This window comes from Delphinus delphis, chromosome 10 (genome assembly GCF_949987515.2).
Source record: "Delphinus delphis chromosome 10, mDelDel1.2, whole genome shotgun sequence".
NCBI lineage: Eukaryota > Metazoa > Chordata > Mammalia > Artiodactyla > Delphinidae > Delphinus > Delphinus delphis.
In genome coordinates this window covers 39,751,294-39,773,809 of record NC_082692.2, presented here as the reverse complement: position 1 = coordinate 39,773,809, position 22,516 = coordinate 39,751,294, and the positions used below count along the sequence as shown (strand labels likewise).

The window sequence follows — 22,516 nt, the reverse complement described above, 5'->3', positions numbered from 1 at the left end:
CTGGAGTGAGGGTGGCCAGGCCAGAGGCACTGCTGTGGAACTCTGCCAGGCCCCGTGACCATAACTTGGGTGACCACAGATGCTCCTCCACTGGTTAGGGCAGGTCCTTGAGGACAAGAGTGCTCGGGTAGACAGGAAAGCTCATTATCTTCCTCTCTTCCCAGAGAGGAAGAGTGAATCCACCTAAGTCACACAGCAGGAGTCGGGGAGGGGAGCAGATGGCCAGAGTCTGCAATTCACATAACCCACAATTGGCATCTAAACACAATGAGTGCTGTCTTTTTGCTTTGCTTGGCCATTCTCTTTGCCTGGAATGCTCTTCCAGGTAACCACAACGATCACTCCCTCAGCTGCTTTACATCCATCTTCAAACATCACCTTCTCAGTGGGGACTGCCCTGACCTACTTAAAGTTGCACTCCCCCTTCTCTGCCCTATCCTCTTGTGTTTCTCCCTTTTCGTTACCCAAAATACCATATATTTCACTGTATGTCAGCTCCATGATGCGGGGATATTTTGTGTCTGTTTCACTGCTGCATCCTCAGCACCTAGGACAGGGCCGGGCACAAGGTAGGTAAGTGCTCACTATGTATCTATTAACAAAATGAATGTCAAGCTTTGCCGAGAGTGCTTCTGCTGATGGAGGGCATGAAGAAAATGCCTTGAATGGCTTCTTCTAGTGCAGAAGTGTCCTCAAATGCGTCCCCTGCCCCATGGATACACCGTGCCCCAGGGCAGGAGCTGCAGCCCTTGAGCTCACCGATCCTTCGATCCTTCGTGAGCCAAGTCATGCCCTTTTAAGGGCAGATCGAAAACAAAGCTTAAATTGTCTCTGCTGCTTTCCACATGGAAAAAACAAGACAGGCCCTTCCACCCCTTTTGTGATCATGGCCCTCTATTAGTGGAGGGTGTGCACGTGGATAAGAACGGCTATCTAAGTGGTGTGGTAGTCTAGAGTCAGAGAGCCTGCAGCTTGGCCACTGCTTAGTATGTGACCATGGGTCTGAGCCTCAGTTTTCTCATCTCTTAAATGGGAATAACAATGGCGCTTGCCTTAACAGGGCACTGGCTCCTCTTGTGTGGGCTGTTGATGGACAAGGCCTGCTGGGGCAGTGGACATGTTCTAGATCTTGACCTGGATGATGGTTATGCATCATGTGTTTAAGAAAGAGTTCATCGGGCTTCCCTGGTGGTGCAGTGGTTAAGAACCCGCCTGCCAACGCAGGGGACACGGGTTCGAGCCCTGGTCCAGGAAGATCCCACATGCCGCGGAGCAACTAAGCCCGTGCGCCACAACTACTGAGCCTACGCTCTAGGGCTTGTGAGCCACAACTACTGAGCCTGCGTGCCACAACTACTGAAGCCCGAGTGCCTAGAGCCCATGCTCCGCAACGAGAAGCCACTGCAATGAGAAGCCCGCACACCGCAACAAAGAGCAGCCCCCACTCGACGCAACTAAAGAAAGCCCGCGTGCAGCAACGAAGACCCAATGCAGCCAAAAATAAATAAACAAAAAAATACATAAATAAATACATTTATTTTAAAAAAAGAGTTCATCAAGCAAACCCGTTAAGTTTTGTGTTCCTTACTGTGTGTAAAGTATACATTAATAACAAAGAAAAAATAGTACTTACTTCAGAAAGTTGTTGTGAGGATGGACTAGAATTTCAAATATGCCTGACTTACAGGGATAACTAGTAAAAAAAATACTATTATTGAGTATGAACGTGGGAAATGGGTGTGAACTTTTGTGTGGGCACATGCTGGTGTGAGATTACGACTCCCAGGGTGTGCTGGTGCGTCTGTGTATGAACTAGGGTCATGAGTGGGCACCTGTGTAGTACGTGGATGCACGTGTGTTTTGTGAACATGTTCCTGCGTGTAAGTGGTGCACAGTACTGCACATGTATGTTGGATCACATGCTGTGTGTGCATGCATATGCAGCTATGGAGACACCTCTATTTCTCTGAAGCCGTGTGTTCTACACAGGACAGAGCCTGAATGCTGAGCCAAGGGCACTGGGACTCAGCTGTGCTCCTCACACCAGGTAAGGTGGGGGCTGGCTGGCACAGGGCCTGATGCCCCACACCCACCCCATCCAGAGGGAGGCAGGAGATGGAAGCCCTGCCTAACAGCTCCCACTGCCCATTCCCTTCCCACAGCTGTAACTTCTCAAAGATGCAAATTCCACTTCACTCCATGCAAACGAGTCCCCAGGGCCAAGCTGCCTCCCCTGGGGCCCAAACACCACCACTATGATTGGACCCCACTGTACCCCTGCAAGCCTGGCTGCCTGGCTTGGGGATCAGAGCCAGCTGGAGTTGGTTCTTGTTTCCCAACCACTGATTCTTTCTCTTCTCTGGGGGACCTTGGCTCTCCCTGCTGGCTCCGGTGTCCTGGAGAGAGCCTGGGCCGGGTGCGGCTCACACTGGCTGTGGGACTCTGGGGAAGGCAGTGCCCTTTCTGGCTGGGATCTAAGGCCCTTTCTGGTCTCATGTTTAGGAATTCACTGAATGGTCACTGTCCCCAACCCAAGGCGCTGGAGGGAGGCCCGGCTTTCTCAGACCCTCCTGCATGGGCCCCACTCACAGGATGCTCTGCCTACCGTTTCCCACCGGTGCCCACGTTTCCTGTCTCCTAGGTCCTATCTCCTGCACAGGGACGTGTGTTTTCATTAGCCCTGGATGACCCACATAGGGGGGCTTGGCAGGGGCTCAACACACACACAGATAGCCTTTCTGACCCATCTTGGTAACAACTGCCCCAAACCCACCAGCTCTCTGTGGGACCCCCAGCCCCAAGCCTACACCCTCTTGGCTCCTGGTTAAAGTGTGCTCAACTACCAGGAAGCCAGGATGTGGGGGAAGAGAGAGATAAGTGAAGACAATAGCATGAAGGCAAGAGCTGGAGATGCTCAGAGGATCCGGGTGCCGTTGACGCCAGTAAATGCCGTGAGGATGGGATGCAAATGCCACCTTGGTGCCTACCTGGGGCCTGGCCTGCGTCCCTGGCTCCGGTACTGATACGGGTCCCTGCAGGCACCTGGAAGCAAATGTGTCAGCCCCAGTGCTCTGCCCTTCGGAAGTGGTAAACCACCGCGGCCAAACCAGTTCCCAGGAATAGGTTTCTGGGCTGTCATTCTCAACCTCCAGCACACCTGTGACTCACCGACCCCTCTCCAGGAGCCCCCGCACTGTCTGGGGTCTGGGCTGGGCGGTGTCTGCCTCCAGAAATCAGGCCAGTCCAGTACGAGGCAGTCTCTCCTACACTTTTGTTCATTTCTTCACTCAACAAATGTGTATTGAGAGCCTACTGCACGCAGTCACTGAGGACAGCCTCCTCCCCCTAGAGCCTCTTCTTAGAGGAAACTAGACTCTCTTCCAGAATGGTCCTTTCCTGCACCCCAACTCCCACCCCAGACCAAGAAATACCCGCAGGGCAAGGATTTGCTGGAAATAAGGGCTGTGGTCCAGGGAGAGACTCCTGAGCAGGCTATGGATTTCCTGGACTCTGCCTCACAAACGCCCAGTGCCCCAGTTCCCTCTCCTCGGGAGCGCAGACTTCCCACATCTGGAGGGTCACAAAAATATAACAATGGTCACCACATACTGGACACTTACCTGTGACGGGTATACGATGCTAAACTTTCATGAAGGGTTTTAATTCTCATGACCATCTCCGGAAAAAAGAACTGTCCTCATTTACAGATTGGGACACTGAGGTTCTGAGGGTTGACATAAATTGAACAGTCACACAGCAAACAGCAGGGCCTAGATTCAAACCCAAGCTCGCCTACCTGGAGCGGAGAGCAGAGGCAACACTCGCCCTGGAGCCGTGGGGATTTGGAAAACATACTGGCAGGGGAGCCAGCCAGGGCAGTGTCCATCCTTTCCAGACAAGGCCCGGGCCACATGGTGCCCTCTGCTGGCCATGGGCCCACCTGCACCAGCTCTGAGGTGGCCACACTCCCAGCACCCCTAAGGGACTACTCCTGCCCTCCACACTTCCCCTTTCCCACCTACAACGCAGCTCAGGGCAGCCATACCCTGAGAAGACATCCCTCACAGTCCCCCCTTGGCCCTTGCTGTCCCACTGCCCTCTATGTGTGGGGGCCTTGGTTGCTCAGAGGCCTCAAGCAATGACAGCCCAGCCTGTCAGGGATCTGGGGTGTCTTGGTTGCTGACCAGGGCTGGGGGATAGGTGCAGGTAAGCATGGAGCCACAGGACCCTGCTCCTTGGGCCCCCGACCAGATACAGCCCCACCTCTTCCCTCAGACTTCTCCCTTTCCCACAGCCCAGCAGGAGGAACTCCTAGAACTTGGCTCCAGGGGCCTGGACTGTCTTTGGGAGGACAGGACCACAGGAACTAAGCTACAAGCTACCAGGGCTCCAGCCTCACTCCTCCAGGCCCCCGCCACCTGGTTCCTAGGTGGGGGCCATCCCTGGGTGCATCTAGTCCCTCGTCTACTCTATAACCACCTGCACGAGTGCCCTGCAGAGAGAGAGCTGGGACACAAGGGTACAGGGACAGGACGGGGATTGGACAGGAGAGAGGTGCACTGCAGCCATGAGAACGCTGAGTCTGAGGCGGGGGTCTTCTTGGTCACAGATCATCGCAGACGGAGCTGGGGCAACCAGCAGAATTTGAGGGAGCGTGTGACACATGGGGTCAAGACCGCTGTCCCTCCTTTGATGATCTCATCTAGTTCTGAGGCTTTAAATTCCATCTGATCTCTGATGACTCCCACACCGTGTCTCCTGCCCCAACCTCCCCACTGAATTGCAGACTGTGTATCCACCAGCCATCTCTCCAACCCTCAGGTCTCAGCTTGCTCAGAGAAGCCCCCCATACACCCCTGGACTAAGTCAAGGTTGCTTACTACATATTCCCGGCCTGCACTTCCATTTCCATGGGAGTCCTGGCACTTCAGAGTTACTTGTTCACAGACTGAACACCAGGCCAGCCTGCTCTCAACTTTGGATGGTTGTGAGGATTAAATAAAGTCATTCACATAAACAGTTTAATAGGAGTTGGTCAGCCAATATTATCATAAGTATAGTGGACACTCAAACATGTTGTTTGTGATGGAAAAGCAGCACACTAGAAATAACATTTAAGCCAGAAATCACAGCCTTGGGTAAACCCTGGGAAATGCTGGGGAACCATAGCCCAGTTGGAACATCACTGTTCTAAATGACTTCAGCTCCCTCAAATTCTAGTGGGCCTGGCCGACACAGCCCTGGCTAGATATGGCTCAGTCTCATAGACCGGGTGGCTGGGGGGGCAGTGAACCCCTTCAGACCACCCCCTACTATCCTCAGGCAAAGTGTGGTCTGAGGACCAGCAGCCAGCCACTCACTTGGGAGTCTGTTAGAAATGCAGAATCTTGCCCTGTTTCCCAGGATCTACTAAATCAGAATTTGCATTTTAACACATTCAAGTTTGAGAAGCACTGCCCCAGATCACAGACAGCATCTTAGAACAAAGGGCTAAAAAGGATACTTTAAAAAAAAAATCTGTGAGTTCCACCCAAGTCCTGGTTTCTAAACCAGTGCATCTCCATTTCATAGAGGAGGCATCTGAGACCCATCAGGCAGTCATGCTAGCCTGTCAGAATCCATTCTCTGGACACCCTGACTCCCAAACTCACACACCCTCTCATGTCTCAAGCAGCCTCACCTGCTCCATTCCCATTTTTGAAATAAAGGGCTGCCATGAGTGCCCTTGGTGCCTGTTCTCTTGGCCTCCAGACAGGGCTGGACACCAGGTGGTGTCTGGGAAAGTGGCCAGGTCACAGCAAGCAGGTGAGGGAGAGGCCTTCCCAAGAACAGGGTGGGAGGCACCCAGTACAACCTGAGCTGGGGCAGACAGGTGGCCGAGAGGACCTGTTTGCTCTGCCTGGAGGGCTGGGCCCAGACCACTGCAACTGTCTCCCCACCCCCACCCCCAGACAAAAGCTCAGCTGAGAGCCCCCTCCCTGTCACCTAACCCCCGTGGGAATGGCTCAGGCCAGGAGCTACCATCAAATCTGCTCCTTTCTCCCAGGGCCTGGTGACTTCTTCACAGGTTACAGTCCCAAAGACAAACACATTCTGCCAAGCAAATAACTGTCCAACAGTGGGGGCCCTGGGGAAGGCCTGGGAGTGGGTCTGAGCTGCCAGAAGACCCAGGTGACAGGGTGGGGGCCCTTCTTCTGCAGAAAACAAATAGCCGTGGGCATCTGGAAGGACGCAGGATGCAAGTGCACTGTCACAGCACTGGGGGCAGAGGCGAGGGTGCCCACCCCAGGGGTCTCTGGGCCAGTCTCCCAGGCTCCCTTGCGCTGGGCTCTGTGTCAGGCTATATAGAGACCCTGGGGCCTTGAGGCAGAGACCAGTTCTTCTGCGGTGCTTCCATCTGTCTTGTGCAATCTGTGGCCACAGGTTCCCTCACTGAGCTGCCTGCAGAGAGATGGCCGGGAAATCCCCTCCCCGCAATTCCCGCACCTTAGACCCCCTGGTTCAGTGCCAGGGCCACCATCATTTAGAACACACAGCTCTGCCGGTCAGGGTGAAGACCCAATTTGGGAGTCTGCAATTACGTGAAAACAATACCAGCATCTGGGAACCGATGCCATGGGTCCAAGCCTGTAAGACAAGCAACTCCCTTCCCGCTGTGATCTCACTTTCCCTTCAACACAGAAAAGGGTGATGATGTGACTGAGGACACAGTTGAGTTCTGAGTTCCTACAGACATGAAGGGATGAATACAGTGAACCCACAATTTGCTGATGTATTTGTCAATTAAGTTTCTTTCATGCTATGGACCACCGTGTAACCCACCTCCCCATCTCCGGAGGCCAAGGTGATAGGCCTGTCTCACATAAGTACGTGCGGGTAGGATCCAAGTTAGCTTGTCAACTGCCTGGAGTGTGGTCCCTATCTGGCTCTCGGGCTCCCAGACCAATCTGCAAAAAGGTACCTAATCCGTAATCCACCAGAACCACTAAAGAAAGATGCATTTCCTCTTCTAAATCTAGTCCCAGCTGGCTCTGAGGACTCCCCAACTCGGCCTTGTCTGTTTCCCCAGTAGGAAGATGCCCATGGTGCTCTGTATTCTTCCTGTGCAATTCCTGCATTCACACCTGTGCGCTGTGCCTGACACACCGTAAGTGCCCACACAATGCCTGCTGGCTGATACTAAGTTGGCCGGAACATCTTATGTGCTGGGGATAGAGTAGTGCTCAACAGACGCATGGTAGGTAGCCTGGGGAGGCCACTGGAAAGAGTTTCACTTTTCTGGTCACCGGAAACCAGGAACGGCAGCAGATTTAATGATAATCCCAGGACTGATTTCACAAACATATAATGAACCGCAGGGTCTCAGTTTTCCCATATGCAAGAAGGAGAGACACAGAGACCAAAAAGCGCATATCACAGAGCCACTGGGGGGCCAAGCAGGTACAGAGGGGCTTCAGGGAGCAATAAACTCACTGACACACATGAAAACAGGGTTTTTTTTGGTGTGTGTTAATTTAATCATACAAATATTCATTTACACAGTAAGGAAAAACCTCCTCATCTTCATCTCCTCCCAGGCACCATAAGGCCCCACCACAAACACCCACCCAGCTTGCTTGCCGCACACCACTGTCCAGGTGGAGAAGGCAGCTACTGCTGCTCCAGCATTCACACGAGGAAACAAAGAAAAGGCGAGGCAGGGTGGGGTGGGGAATCAGCTTGCAGTTCTGGGCCCTGGCAACCCCACCACCCTCTCCCGCTGGGGCTCACATTGAATTTGGGGAGGTGCTTATTCTTATGCCCACTTCCCACCTTGGCCACCCTCGGGCCACTCCAGCTGTCTTGGTGAGGTTCTCTCCTGGCTGGAAATGCCTTTGATGGACTTTAGGTAACAGCCAGTCCTTGCTGGGGGAAGAGAAGGCTGTTTCTTGTAGAAAATGCCCCAAATTCAACTGTCCCCATGGGAAAAAAAGAAAAAAAGCATGCACGCGTGCACACACATCCACACACACCTCACTCCGTGCACACAGACAGGTTCCTCCCAAGCCTGAGCCCCTCTGCCTCCCCCACTGGGCTCAGGTCCTTAAGGATGGTGCCTGCCTCACCTCGCAGGTGCCAGATACTGGTGGTCCTGCCCAGAGGCAGCCTGTCAGTTGGTAAAGAGTCCAAGAGGGACTGAGACTACTGGGGCTGAGAGGGTAGCCTTTGCCGCCCCACCAGGCAGTGGAAAAGAGGGGCTCTAAGGACTTGCTCAGAACCCAAACCAGCAAGAAGAGGCAGGATGAATGGTACTAACAGCCGCCAGGTCTTGGGGGAACCATGGACTCCTTCCGCCCCTACTCCATGGCTTGCACTCGCTCTGGCCTCTGCAAGGAGCTCACCTCTCCAAAGCTGTGTACAGAAATGGTTTGTTCTTGGGAGGGAAGCCAACGTGCTTGGGACAACTACCTTGCCAGGTGAGACTGCCTAAAAGCAAGAGGAGGCGCAGGATCCCTCTGGCAGGGCCAGACCCACTGACGGTGATCTATGAAGCCACTGCTGAATAACGGCAGGCACCCCCTCCTGAGAAAAGGGGAAGGGGCACCTAGTGTGGGGCAGATGAGGAAGCCTGGAAACCAGGGGACGTAAAACCTCCCATGATCCTGCAGGGGCAGATGGAGATGTGATGCTTTGAGGGCTATCAAGTGAGCAGAACGGCTGGGCATGTGTGGGCTCCAGGGTGGCGGCGTCCCAGGAGGTTGGCACCAACAGTGGCGGCAGTCTGGGCCCAATAGGGCCCTCAAACAAAAAGCCATTGTGAGCCCCTGGCTTGGACCTGTGGTGGCCTGGGCACCTCTGCTCTGCTGGGAATGGGGTGCTCTTTGTGTGCATAGAAAGTAGGTGCTCCAGTGTGAGCTCTAGTCCAGCCCCAGACCCAGCTGCACTGCCCTTTCAGCAGGCAGTCTCCACCCTCCCCTGGGGCTTCTCCAGTGGACCAATGTTTATTCCCCCTTTTATTTGGGGGGAGGTGGGGAGGCAAAGGGGGAATTTCATACAAGCTTTTCTCTCACAATCAAGCTTGGAAAACACAACAGTCTCAGAAGAGGATGAGGAGGAACAAACAACACATGTTTTCGGAACTCAGACACCCAAACAGAGACAGACAGGCAGGCAGACCCTCACCCACACCCAGGCTATATGACCCCTTGCAGCCAATCATCGACCTGGACTCCCTGCTGTCTCACAACCCCGGGGTGGGTGGGGGTGTGGTAACAGGCAGGTGACCCAGCAACCGCACCCTAGATCCATATCCCCGGCTATCAAACGAACCAAGACTCGAGGGAAGGAGGGGGTGAGAAGAGAAGAGGGACTTTGCATATTCTTGTATCTTTGGCAGACAGCTGTTCTGGCCTGGTTTAAGCTTCCCATGGAGATATCCACATCTCAACCTGCTCGGAATCCACAGGATGCCAGTGGGGCTACCTGTCCCAGTGAGCAGCCAGCCAATCAACCTGTGCTCCGGCTGGGCTGTCCCTTGCCCGCCACCTCCCAATAACTAAGCATCCTGCTCAGGGCGGGGGTCCTTTCATTCCCAGCAAAATGTGGTCTCCAAGATCACGCAGTCAGTAAGCGTGGCCCTTCCCCATGGCAAATTCCCCATCTGGGGCTACATTTTCATACCTTAACAGCTCAGCCTCCACTAACAGGCTGCAAAAATGCCACAAAGGACAACTGGAGAGAAACACAGGGAAGGGAGTTGTGTGACAACAGAGAAGCAGGGGACACCTTCACATTCGCCTGCTGCACACTCGCTGGTGAGCTGCACCAACACCCGTGTGTGTGTGTGCACGCAGCACACACATATACGCAGCACAGAGGCAGCGTTCCCAGAGTGAATGTGGAGCCGCCGTGCACCAAGAATCCAAGAGAGCAGTAAGCGTGATGGCATTTCTCTCCGCCAAGAGAAACATGGAAGGAAAGCAATTCGAATTGTTACAAGTGTGTGCAGGAGGACACCTCTCAGCCTCACAAACTCCCACGTCACCCGAGATCTGTCCTCAAGGCTTCCTCTGCTGGCCACACAGGGAAGTTTGGTCTTCAGAGAGGTTCTGACGGTAACAAGCCACAGGGCTGACCAATACAAATGTCAAAGGTGTAAATCAACAGAAGATTAAAGAGAAAAGAAGAGGAAAAGCGTGATAACTCATGGGCTGATACCATTAAAAGCAAATGGGGTTGGAGACTCATGGAGTCAGGTGGCACGGCAGGTGTCCTCCTATAGCACTGACCCGCAGAGTCCCCAAGCAGGCCATGCCAGTTTTGAACCTGAACTGCTTCCAGAGCAAGCATTCTATAAACAGCATGTTATCCCTTATCTAAAAAAAAAAAAAAAAGTGGGGAAAGGGGAAAAAATTAACATGTGCTCAAAACTACAACCTGTCTGTAGGCAAAATAATTTTTGTTTAAAAAGATGGCTTTTTTCCCCCATTTTAAACATTTTTTTCCTTCCCGAGCAACCTAATGACTTGTTAGACTGACACCTAATAAACAAAACCCAAACTGGCTGCATGGATTTCTTCTTGGTAGCCTCAACACCACTCCTGCGACTCGGCATTCACACACGCACACTGAGTTTACTCAAAACTAGTCTTTCTGATTCTTCCTCTTCTTCCAGGATGGGGGTCAGAGCCAGGGGTCCGTGCGATGTGGTCTGCAATCCAGAGGAACCCCTTGCCCTCCCCCCCAGAGTCAAGCCTTCTGTCTTTTGTTAATTTTTCTTCTTGCTGACACCCGTTTAAGACTGGCCGAAGGGGTAAGGCCCGTGGAGCCCCTGGAAGAGAGTGAACACAGTCAGTGATGGCAGACACAGCAGGTACAATGTGACAACCAAACCAAGTAAAAGAATCTACGGTTCCCAGTGAGCCAGAAGGAAGCTCCAAGGCACAAACAAGGCTTGAGGGTTGTCCTTGCCATGCAAATCTTCAGGAGGCCACATATCAGCACATTTCAAGTTTTTGCTAAGTGTTCTCCTACAAACACACCATCCAAGAGAGGGGAGGCTGGTGGAGAGATTCTTCATCTTTCAAATTCTAGATCAACTGGTGCCAACTTTCCTCCACCCAGGTCACAAAGCCTGCCCTCCTTCTTGACAACATCTTAACCTCTCTGCTAAAGATCCTTGGACACCACTTTCTGCACCCTTAACCTCAGGTGCAGGCTACTGCTGGCTGGTGGCACTTATATCAACAACACACACACTGGAGCAGAAAAAGCAACCGTCCACCGGGCACCTAGTGCAGACATGGCAGCAGGGGGTCTGCATACACTGTCTTTAGGTGTATTATTACACTCATTTGACTGATGCCTATCTGACTGCAGACATTAGGAGACTTGTTCAAAGCCACATGGGTAGTAAAAGGCAGAGCCAAGATTCAAACCCAAGTCTGATCTTTGCTCTCTTCACATTGCCTCTCCCTTGCCACATGATGATAAGGTTTACTCCAAATTCCCAAAGGTGTTTTCTATGCTGCTTGGCTGGTGGAGAAGGCATCATAGTCTCACTTTTCCCTTATGTTAAGAATGAGACACCAAGATGTGCCAACACCAAAAGTGGCCACACAAACTTGCTGGAGGATGTCTTGTGCCTCCCTCCACCTTCACACCTCTGTGGAGTGTGCTCCTTGAAAAGACCCAGTCAATGCCAAGACCTGGGAGGGCAAAGGTAACTGGTAACCAGCCTCACTAAAGGTCCTACACCCCAAACTGGCCCAGAAGCAGAGGGCCCTTGGACCAAGGGGACCAAATGGGTACGGAGAGCAGGTGGCACAGCCATAATCATGACAAATGACCAGAGGGGTTTCCCGATGCTTGACAACTACGTTAAGTAAGAATCCTGAATCTAGGCACAACTGGGGTGAGGAGGCACAAGAATGACTGAGATGACATTTTCCATTAGCTTGGTAAGATGTGGACAGTCAGAATTTGATTATCTTTTAAAAATGACACTTGTCTTTGAAAAGAAATGTAAGTGCAGGGTTGCAGGGTTGCCAATGATTAGAATCCCTTTCCAGTATGACTTTGTTTGCTGCCATCTCTCTAGCACTTAGCATGGCACCTGTCCCTGAGCAAGCACCCGGCAAATACTGTTGAATTAATAATTGAAAGAGAACAAGTATTTCTCAGACTACTACCTGGAGTGCCAGACCCTTCGAAGTCACAAGAATATTGGCCCTTCCAAACCAAGTTTTTAAACAGCCGCTTAGGCCTGGGGACACAAGTGTCTGCGTCATGCCATCCATCTGGTCACAGCCTCCCAGGTCCCAGAAGAGGCTGGGCTCCCTGGGAGTGGTCAGCTAGAGATGCACAACCTTCACAGTTTTCACTGCAATGGGCTGCGGGTCACGCAGAAGTGGGAGAAGGAGATCTGGGTTCTGATCCCCGCTTTGCACTAGCACACCAAATGACCATGAATAAAGTCCCTTCCCCTCATAGGATCTCAGATTCCTCCCTAAAACTTCCAGATTTAAGGTTCTAGGAGTTGACATAAAGTACCTAGCTCAGGAGGTTGAAAAACAGCGTTCTAAGAAAAAAATGCCCTTTGGTCATGCTTATTTAGACCAGAGGTCAAAGCTGCCAAAAATAGGGAGCATGAGATTAAAGTTCCCAGTTTTTTTCAGTGGAAAGCACTGAAATTGCTTTTGTCTTTTTTTTCTCCCTCCATAAAAAGCCTCAAGAGACCAGAAATAGGCCTCAAGCTGCTTGGTGGCATCGCTGAAGAGGTGAATGTGGGAGACAGGCAGGCCAACACTGAAAAAGCATCAACTACGTGCCGCCAGGTGCTGCTGGAGCACTTGAACATGTTCTCTTTAATTCTCACAAAGATAAACTGAGACAAGTATGCTCTCCAAGCTCAGAGAGGTGAGGTAACCTGATCAAGAGCACAGAGCTGGTAAGCAAAGCAGTGGTGGTTAAAATGTCACGTTTGCCAGCCCCGAGTCAACCATGTCTCCAGCAGGCGAGCTGAGACTGTAACCATGTCAGTAGTCACAGACCCACCCACTCAAACAAGTGTGGGCCGGACCAGCTAAAGGCTCTCAGACTCCATTTTGTGGGGCCTGGTTGGAGGGTCACAGGCCCCAGAGATGGAAATTAAAGAAGCTTAAAACAAGCTGCTGGGCTTCCCTGGTGGCGCAGTGGCTGAGAGTCCACCTGCCGATGCAGGGGACGCGGGTTCGTGCCCCGGTCCGGGATGATCCCACATGCCGCGGAGCGGTTGGGCCCGTGAGCCATGGCCGCTGAGCCTGCGCGTCCGGAGTCTGTGCTCCGCAACGGGAGAGGCCACAACAGTGAGAGGCACGCGTACCGCAAACAAAAAACAAACAAACAAAAAAAAACCACAAGCTGCCCTCAGTACTTCCCAACCAACATTCATTCATCCCAACAATCCAAGGAGAGCAACAAAGGCTCAGATTCCCATACGATTTAGAACCAGTAAGACGCTCAAAAGTCTTTGTGCAGGAAAACACGCACAGAGAAAAGAAAGTAGAAAAACAAACAGCATTTGTTTTCTATGAACTTTTTCCCCCTTTACCCTAAATTTACCTGCTTTCCAGACCACAGCTCCACACTCTTCACATAGGCCTTTATAAAGCAAGCACTAGCCTTGTGACTTGTCTGGAATGCTTGGAGAAGGGAGTTCATGACTTTGCCAAGGAGCTGTCGTGCATTCCCATTTTACAGATAAATGGATCCCATGCAATTGGCAGAGAGAGCAATACAGACATGGGCATTTTCAGATTTCCCCCTGAATGCCCTGGCCCTTAGACCATTCAGTGTAGTATTTAACTAGCTTAGATTAAGAATTAATGTTGATCCTCTATTTATTGACAGAGGTGCTGTGCCTTTTGGAAAGAAAAATGCTATCTAATTCCCTTTCATCCAGAGAATGGCATATTGGAGTTGTTGATGTTTAACTGGCGCAGAAACATGGCTTGAGGGACAAGCTCTATTTTCCTTCCCCCCCAAAATAAATTACTATCACTTCAAGGAAGAGAGAGGGAGCCAATTCTATCTCAGAATTACTTTATCATCTAGACTCCCCACATGCAGGATTACAGGTGTCACAAGTGGATCATAGAACACAGGCAATGCAACAGCAGTTATAGAGAAAAAGCCTGGCGGAGATTCCAAGAACAGCTTGTCCAGGGCATCCGATGGCAGGAGGCCAAGCAGGAAGTGCCTTTCTTAAGAGTGGGATGAAGGTATATTTGAAACGAGATGCCCATCCACATTTCAGGTTCCACTGGAGTTCCAAGACCCCGTGTAACAGGTTCTGGTGCCTAATGTCTCCAACCCAAGCCCAAAAGTAGGGTTTGGCAATACAGATAGTGTTCACTGTCTTCTGGAGCCTAACAACTCTTCAAATTTTACCCACAGGAAAAGCAAATGCCAAACATTTTCATTAACCTGGTGGCATCCTTGATATCTCTCCTATAACAGGTGTGCCACTAATAAGGAAAACAGATCAAGGGATGGATGCATCAGATGGTACCACACAAAGCCCTGAATTAAACTCTTACAGTCCTGCTGGGGACCTTCGCATCTACCCATCCATCCTCCCTCTAACCACCCATCCAATCCTTTGCCATGCATCCATCCTCTGTTCTTCCTCCATCATCCACCTTTCCATCCTCCCTCCAGACATCCTCCATCCTCCTTCCATTCTTCCTCTGTCATTCATCCTCCCATCCCCCCAAGCTCCCCATGGCCAAAGGGAACTCCCAGAGCCTTCACCCACCCCCTGACAAATCAAGAAAATCACCAGGAAGAATAAAACTCAAACATAATTGTGAATGAAAAGATATTATTTAAAGTCCTACAAGGAGATGAAGGATGTTGGTTGAGTTTGACTTCCCTTTCATTAAAAACTTCAGAAAAGGCTATTTGCTATTTGAAATTCTAGTCCCCAAGATCTCATGTAATAGCAAGTGTGCTAGAATCCAGGTGAGATGCAGGCTCTCTCATGGCCATCTCTTAGGGTAGAGGAGATTCCTAGAAAGGAAGAAAGAAGTGGTAAGAGTCTCACTGGGGAGAACACCTAAAAGGAGAGAACACTTATCCAAGTTCCCAGCCATGTGGCCATTGGTGCTGTACTATGGGAGTCCTGAGGCACAGGGTGAGGCTGCTGGTCCCACTTCCTCTCAGAATTTCCATTCAAGCTCCTGTACACTTTCCTTACATGCCACTGTCTCCCCAACCTCTCTTACAATTAATTCACAGTATCACCTCCCCCCACCTCCACCCCAGCCAATGGCTGGCTGATTGAGGGAGAATAAACTGTCTTTCCTTCAGCCATATTTGGTTTCATCTTGCCACCCCCCTGCTCAAAAGCATTGTTAGTACTCTGATTCCTCTCACATTAAAGGTGAACTCTTCTTTGCTTGGCTTTCAAAGGTCTTCCTCCAAAATTCACCCCATCCTCTTTAAGCACACCTCACTCACCACAATCAGGCTGGCCAGTGTCCCCTGAACACACCCTGCCTGTGAATGCCTCTGGGCCTTCCTGCATGTGACTCCTTTTCCCTCCAATTCGGTTTGAATCTATCATTTCTTTCTTTCTTTTTTTTTTTTCCTTGGCCGCACTGCATGTCATGTGGGATTTTAGTTCCCTGACCAGGGATCGAACCTGTGCCCCCTGCAGTGGAAATGCAGAGTTCTAACCATTGGACTGCCAGGGGAGTCCCAGTTTGAACCTATCATTCACCAAGGTATCATTTTCCTGGCTACTCCAAACCTCATTGTTTTCTCCTTCCTCCAAACTCAAGAACACTTAAAACTCAACTGGAACTCAATATACTCCATCTTTACTGGTCTCATTCTTTCCTATGAGCTAGTCACATCTAAGTAATCAGACAGTAAATTCTTTGACAATAAGGAAGTATTAGCACAGGCTGAGGAACCTAAGAGGCCTCCCTTATGACTAAATAATATCAAACCTCTCTCTGTTAAAGTACTTTTTTTTTTTTTTTTTTTTTTTTTTTTGGCATGTGGGATCTTCCCGGACCGGGGCACAAACCTGTGTCCCCTGCATCGGCAGGCGGACTCTCAACCACTGCGCACCAGGGAAGCCCCTTTTAAAGTAGTTTTGATGAATGTCCACAGCTTTGAAAAGGGTCTCGCTTTCAGTCGAGCTCTAAGGAAGCCCATACTTTCCCCTGATGTACAGCAGCCTTTAATTTTACATTGTGCACCTGGTCCTGCTGGAATACAATCAGAGCACACTTAGCAAAGAACAAGTCACTGAAACCTGAGCATCTACACCAGACACAAATCCTCACACTTTTTTTAAATTAATCATCAATTTTATACACATCAGTGTATACATGTCAATCCTAATCACCCAATTCATCACCCCCTCCCACAGCTTTCCCGCCTTGGTGTCCATACGTTTGTTCTCTACATCTGTGTCTCAATTTCTGCCCTGCAAACCAGTTCATCTGTACCATTTTTCTAGGTTCAACATGTATGCGTTAATATACAATATTTGTTTTCCTCCTTCTGACTTACTTCACTCTGTATGACAGTCTCTAGATCCATCCACATCTCAACAAATGACCCAATTTCGTTCCTTTTTATGGCTGAGTAATATTCCATCATATATGTGTGCCACATCTTTATCCATTCGTCTGTCAATGGGCATTCAGGTTGCTTCCATAACGTGGCTATTGTAAACAGTGCTGCAATGAACACTGGGATGCATGTGTCTTTTTACATTGTGAAATTCTCTGGGTATATGCCAAGTAGTGGGATTGCAGGGTCATATGGTAATTCTATTTTTACTTTTTTAAGGAACCTCCATACTGTTCTCCATAGTGACGGTATCAGTTTACATTCCCACCAACAGTGCAAGAGGGTTCCCTTTTCTCCACACCCTCTCCAGCATTTGTTTTTCATAGATTTTCTGATGAAGTCCATTCTAACTGGTGTGAGGTGACACCTCATTGTAGTTTTGATTTGCATTTCTCTAATAATTAGTGATGTTGAGCAGCTTTTCATGTGCTTCTTGGCCATCTGTATGTCTTCTTTGGAGAAATGTCTATTTAGGTCTTCTGCCCCTTTTTGGATTGGGTTGTTTGTTTTTTTAATATCGAGTTGCATGAGCTGTTTATATATTTTGGAAATTAATCCTTTGTCTGTTGATTCGTATGCAAATATTTTCTCCCATTCTGAGGGTTGTCTTTTCATCTTGTTTATGGTTTCCTTTGCTGTGCAAAAGCTTCTAAGTTTGTTTATTTGTTTATTTTTGTTTTTATTTCCATTACTCTAGGAGGTGGATTAAAAAAGATCTTGCTGTGATTTATGTCAAAGAGTGTTCTTCTTATGTTTTCCTCTAAGAGTTTTATAGTGTCTGGTCTTACATCTAGGTCTCTAATCGATTTTGAGTTTATTTTTGTGTATGGTGTTAGGGAATGTTCAATTTCATTCTTTTAGATGTAGCTGTCCAGTTTTTCCAGCACCACTTATTGAAGAGACTGTCTTTTCTCCATTGTATATCCTTGCCTCCTTTGTCATAGATTAGTTGACCATAGGTGTGTGGGTTTACCTCTGGGCTTCCTATCTTGTTCCATTGATCTTTGTTTCTGTTTTTGTGCCAGTACCATATTGTCTTGATTACTGTAGCTTTGTAGTATAGTCTGAAGTCAGAGAGTCTGATTCCTCCAGCTCTGTCTTTTTCTCTCAGGACTGCTTTGGCTATTCAGGGTCTTTTGTGTCTCCATACAAATTTTAAGATTTTTTTGTTCTAGTTCTGTAAAAAATGCCATTGGTAATGTGACAGGGATTGCATTGAATCTGTATATTGCTTTGGGTAGTACAGTCATTTTCACAATATTGATTCTTCCAATCCAAGAACATGGTATATCTCTCCATCTGTATCATCTTTAATTTCTTTCATCAGGGTCTTATAGTTTTCTGCATACAGGTCTTCTGTCTTCCCAGGTAGGATTATTCCTAGGCATTTAATTCTTTTTGTTGCAATGGTAAATGGGTGTTTCCTTAATTTCTCTTTCAGATTTTTCATCATTAGTGTATAGGAATGCAGGATATTTCTGTGCATTGATTTTGTATCCTGCAACTTTACCAAATTCATTGATTAGCTCTAGTAGTTTTCTGGTGGCATCTTTAGGATTCTCTATGTAGAGTATCATGTCATCTGCAAACGGTGACAGTTTTACTTCTTCTTTTCCAATTTGTATTCCTTTTATTTCTTTTTCTTCTCTGATTGCCAAGGCTAGGACTTCCAAAAGTATGTTGAATAACAGCAGTAAGAGTGGACATCCTTGTCTTGTTCCTGATCTTAGAGGAAATGCTTTCAGTTTTTCACCATTGAAAATGATGTTTGTTGTGGGTTTGTCATATATGGCCTTTATTATGTTGAGGTAGGTTCCCTCTATGCCCATCTTCTGGAGAGTTTTTATCATAAATGGATGTTGAATTTTGTCAAAAGCTTTTTCTGCATCTATTGAGATTGTCATATGGTTTTTCTTCTTCAATTTGTTAATATGGTGTATCACATTGATTGATTTGCATATACTGAAGAATCCTTGCATCCCTGGGATAAATCCCACTTGATCATGGTGTATGATCCTTTTAATGTGTTGTTGGATTCTGTTTGCTAGTATTTCGTTGAGGATTTTTGCATCTATATTCATCAGTGATATTGGTCTGTAATTTTCTTTTTTTGTAGTATGTTTGTCTGGTTTTGGTATCAGGGTGATGGTGGGCTCATAGAATGAGTTTAGGAGTTTTCCTTCCTCTGCAATTTTTTGGAAGCATTTGAGAAGGATGGGTGTTAGCTCTTCTCTAAATGTTTGATAGAATTCACCTGTGAAGCCATCTGGTCCGGGACTTTTGTTTGTTGGAAGATTTTTAATCACAGTTTCAATTTCATTACTTGTGACTGGTCTGTTCATATTTTCTATTTCTTCCTGGTTCAGTCTTGGAAGGTTATATCTTTCTAAGAATTTGTCCATTTCTTCCAGGTTGTCCATTTTATTGCCATAGAGTTGCTTGTAGTAGGCTCTTAGGATGCTTTGTATTTCTGTGGTGTCTGTTGTAACTTCTTTTTCATTTCTAATTTTATTGATTTGAGTCCTCTCAGTCTTTTTCTTGATGAGTCTGGCTAATGGTTTATCAATTTTGTTTATCTTCTCAAAGAACAAGCTTTTAGTTTTATTGATCTTTGCTACTGTTCTCTTTGTTTCTATTTCAGTTATTTCTGCTCTGATCTTTATGATTTCTTTCCTTCGCTAACTTTGGGTTTTGCTTGTTCTTCTTTCTCTAGTTTCTTTAGGTGTAAGGTTAGATTATTTATTTGAGATTTTTCTTGTTTCTTGAGGTAGGCTTGTATAGCTATAAACTTCCCTCTTAGAACTGCTTTTGCTGCATCCCATAGGTTTTGGATTGTGGTGTTTTCATTGTCATTTGTCTCTAGGTATTTTTTGATTTCCCCTTTGATTTCTTCAATGATCTCTTGGTTATTTAGTAACGTATTGTTTAGCCTCCATGTGTTTGTGTTTTTTACGTTTTTTCCCTGTAACTGATTTCTAATCTCATAGCGTTGTGGTTAGAAAAGATGCTTGATATAATTTCAATTTTCTTAAATTTACTGAGGCTTGATTTGTGACCCAAGATGTGATCTATCCTGGAGAATGTTCCATGCACACTTGAGAAGAAAGTGTAATCTGCTGTTTTTGGATGGAATGTCCTATAAATATCAATTAAATCTATCTGTTCTATTTTGTCATTTAAAGCTTGTGTTTCCTTATTTATTTTCATTTTGGATCATCTGTCCATTGGTGTAAGTGAGGTGTTACAAGTTCCCCACTATTACTGTGTTATTGTGGATTTCCTCTTTTACCGCTGTTAGCAGTTGCCTTATGTACTGAGGTGCTCCTATGTTGGGTGCATATATATTTATAATTGTTATATCTTCTTCTTGGATTGATCCCTTGATCATTATGTAGTGTCCTTCCTTGTCTCTTGTAATATTCTTTATTTTAATGTCTATCTTACCTGATATGAGTATTGCTACTTCAGCTTTCTTTTGATTGCCATTTGCATGGAATATCTTTTTCCATCCCCTCACTTTCAGTCTGTATGTGTCCCTAGGTCTGAAGTGGGTCTCTTGTAGACAGCATATATATGGGTCTTGTTTTTGTATCCATTCAGCAAGCCTGTGTCTTTTGGTTGGAGCATTTAATCCATTCACATTTAAGGTAATTATTGATATGTATGTTCCTATGACCATTTTCTTAATTGTTGTGGGTTTGTTTTTGTAGGGCCTTTTCTTCTCTTGTGTTTCCCACTTAGAGAAGTTCCTTTAGCATTTGTTGTAGAGCTGAATTCTCTTAGCTTTTGCTTGTCTGTAAAGCTTTTGATTTCTCCATCGAATCTGAATGAGATCCTTGCCGGGTAGAGTAAAATTAGTTGTAGGTTCCTCCCTTTCATCACTTTAAGTGTATCATGCCACTCCCTTCTGGCTTGTAGAGTTTCTGCTGAGAAATCAGCTGTTAACCTTATGGGAGTTCCCTTGTATGTTATTTGTCGTTTTTCCCTTACTGCTTTCAATCATTTTTCTTTGTCTTTAATTTTGCCAATTTGATTACTATGTGTCTCAGCGTGTTTCTCCTTGGGTTTATCCTGTATGGGACTAGCTGAGTTTCCTGGACTTAGGTGGCTATTTTCTTTCCCACGTTAGGGAAGTTTCGACTATAATCTCTTCAAATATTTTCTTGCATCCTTTCTCTCTCTCTTCTCCTCTGGGACCCCTACAGTGCGAATGTTGTTGCGTTTAATGTTGTCCCAAAGGTCTCTTAGGCTGTCTTCATTTTTTTTTTGTGTGTGTGTTACACGGGCCTCTCACTGTTGTGGCCTCTCCCGTTGTGGAGCACAGGCTCCGGACGCGCAGGCTCAGCGGCCATGGCTCACGGGCCCAGCCGCTCCACGGCATGTGGGATCTTCCCGGAACGGGCCACGAACCCATGTCCCCTGCATCGGCAGGTGGACTCTCAATCACTGCGCAACTAGGGAAGCCCTGTCTTCATTTCACTCTTTTTTCTTTATTCTGTTCTGCATCAGTTAATTCCACCATTCTGTCTTCCAGGTCAGTTATCCGTTCTTCTGCCTCAGTTATTCTGCTATTGATTCCTTCTAGTGTAGTTTTCATTTCAGTTACTGTATTGTTCATCTCTGTTTGTTCTTTAATTCTTCTAGGTCTTTGTTAAACATTTCTTGCATCTTCTCGTTCTTTGCCTCCATTGTTTTTCCGAGGTTCTGAATCATCTTCACTATCATTATTCTGAATTCTTTTTCTGGAAGGTTGCCTATCTCTACTTCATTTAGTTGTTTTTCTGGGGTTTTATCTTGTTCCTTCATCTGGTACATAGCCCTCTGCCTTTTCATCTTGTCTATCTTCCTGTGAATGTGGTTTTTGTTCCACAGGCTGCAGGACTGTAGTTCTTCTTGCTTCTGCTGTCTGCCCTCTGGTGGATAAGGTTATGTAACCTCATACTTTTGAATTATACTTATCTGCTTGAATTTCACCAGTCCCACTTTGAGAATTTTCATCAGAAATTAAAATGCTAAATTCAGAGTACAGGGAAAAGAATACGTCCTTACAACTGAAGTAAAATATGCTATCTTGGGAAACACTAGCTCTGTTTCAGCTACAAGACTGCCCAGCATCAGCTCAGCCTATAACAATGCTCAGAGTCCCAAAGCAAAGAAGACGGAGCTGAACGTTCCACTTTGAAGCTGTTGAGGTACAAAAGAGAGAGTTCCTGGAAATACTTTTTATTCTCAGTCAGATAGTAATGTTACAAACAACAAAAGACATTTTCTAAGGCTCACAGTGTTTGATTTATTTTTAAAATGCACACATGACCCATGCCAATGCAAACACCAACAAGGCTGGGAGGACTTTGCTGGTTCCTCAGGGTTTTCAAAAGAGAGACATCTTAATATCATTAAACCAGAGTCTCCTGGCAAACCCCTTCTGTACAGAATGTGCTAATTTGCCAGCGAACAGGGGCAGGTTCCTCAGTTGCTGGGCACTGCTTCCTTCTTGGTCACAAATTCTTTTGTAGCTCCTGAAGATGAACAAGAAGGTCTCTACAACCTGACACTAAGTGTATAAACTACCTTCAGAGAACAGCAAACAAACTTTGCTTCTGCCAGCAAGCCTCAGCATAGTGTGGTGTAGAAGAACACTAGACTCCAACTGGGTTCCCTGGGTTCCAGCCCATGGCCCACCCCCAATTTGCTGTGTGAATGTGAGCAAGTCACTTACAACTCCCTTACTGTTTTGTCAAATGAAGAGTATAACTAACTACAAAAGTCACAAGAGTGTCGTGAATTAAGAATAAGAATAAATGCAGTAGAGGTGCTTTGAGAAACAGCAGTTTTACATGTTAGACAGATAGCATTATGCTCAGTCCTTGGACCTCTTCTCCATCTGTACCAATGGTTTCCAAGTAGG

At 47.5% G+C, this 22,516-nt stretch overlaps 1 protein-coding gene across 3 annotated transcripts in view; it reads right to left on the bottom strand.

Annotated features, from left to right (window-relative positions):
• Nucleotides 1-7,292: 7,292 nt before the first annotated feature.
• ILRUN (inflammation and lipid regulator with UBA-like and NBR1-like domains) overlaps nt 7,293-22,516 on the bottom strand; it is a 119,510-nt gene continuing 104,286 nt past the window's right edge. For 2 of the 3 annotated variants that reach the window (XM_060021984.1, XM_060021986.1), the window contains exon 5: nt 7,293-10,810. In XM_060021984.1, coding sequence (XP_059877967.1) covers nt 10,775-10,810 — 36 coding nt within the window. In that variant the 3' untranslated portion in view covers nt 7,293-10,774. Of the gene's footprint in view, nt 10,811-14,797; nt 15,031-22,516 lie in introns of those variants that run through there. The other variant, XM_060021985.1, reaches the window with a different exon arrangement.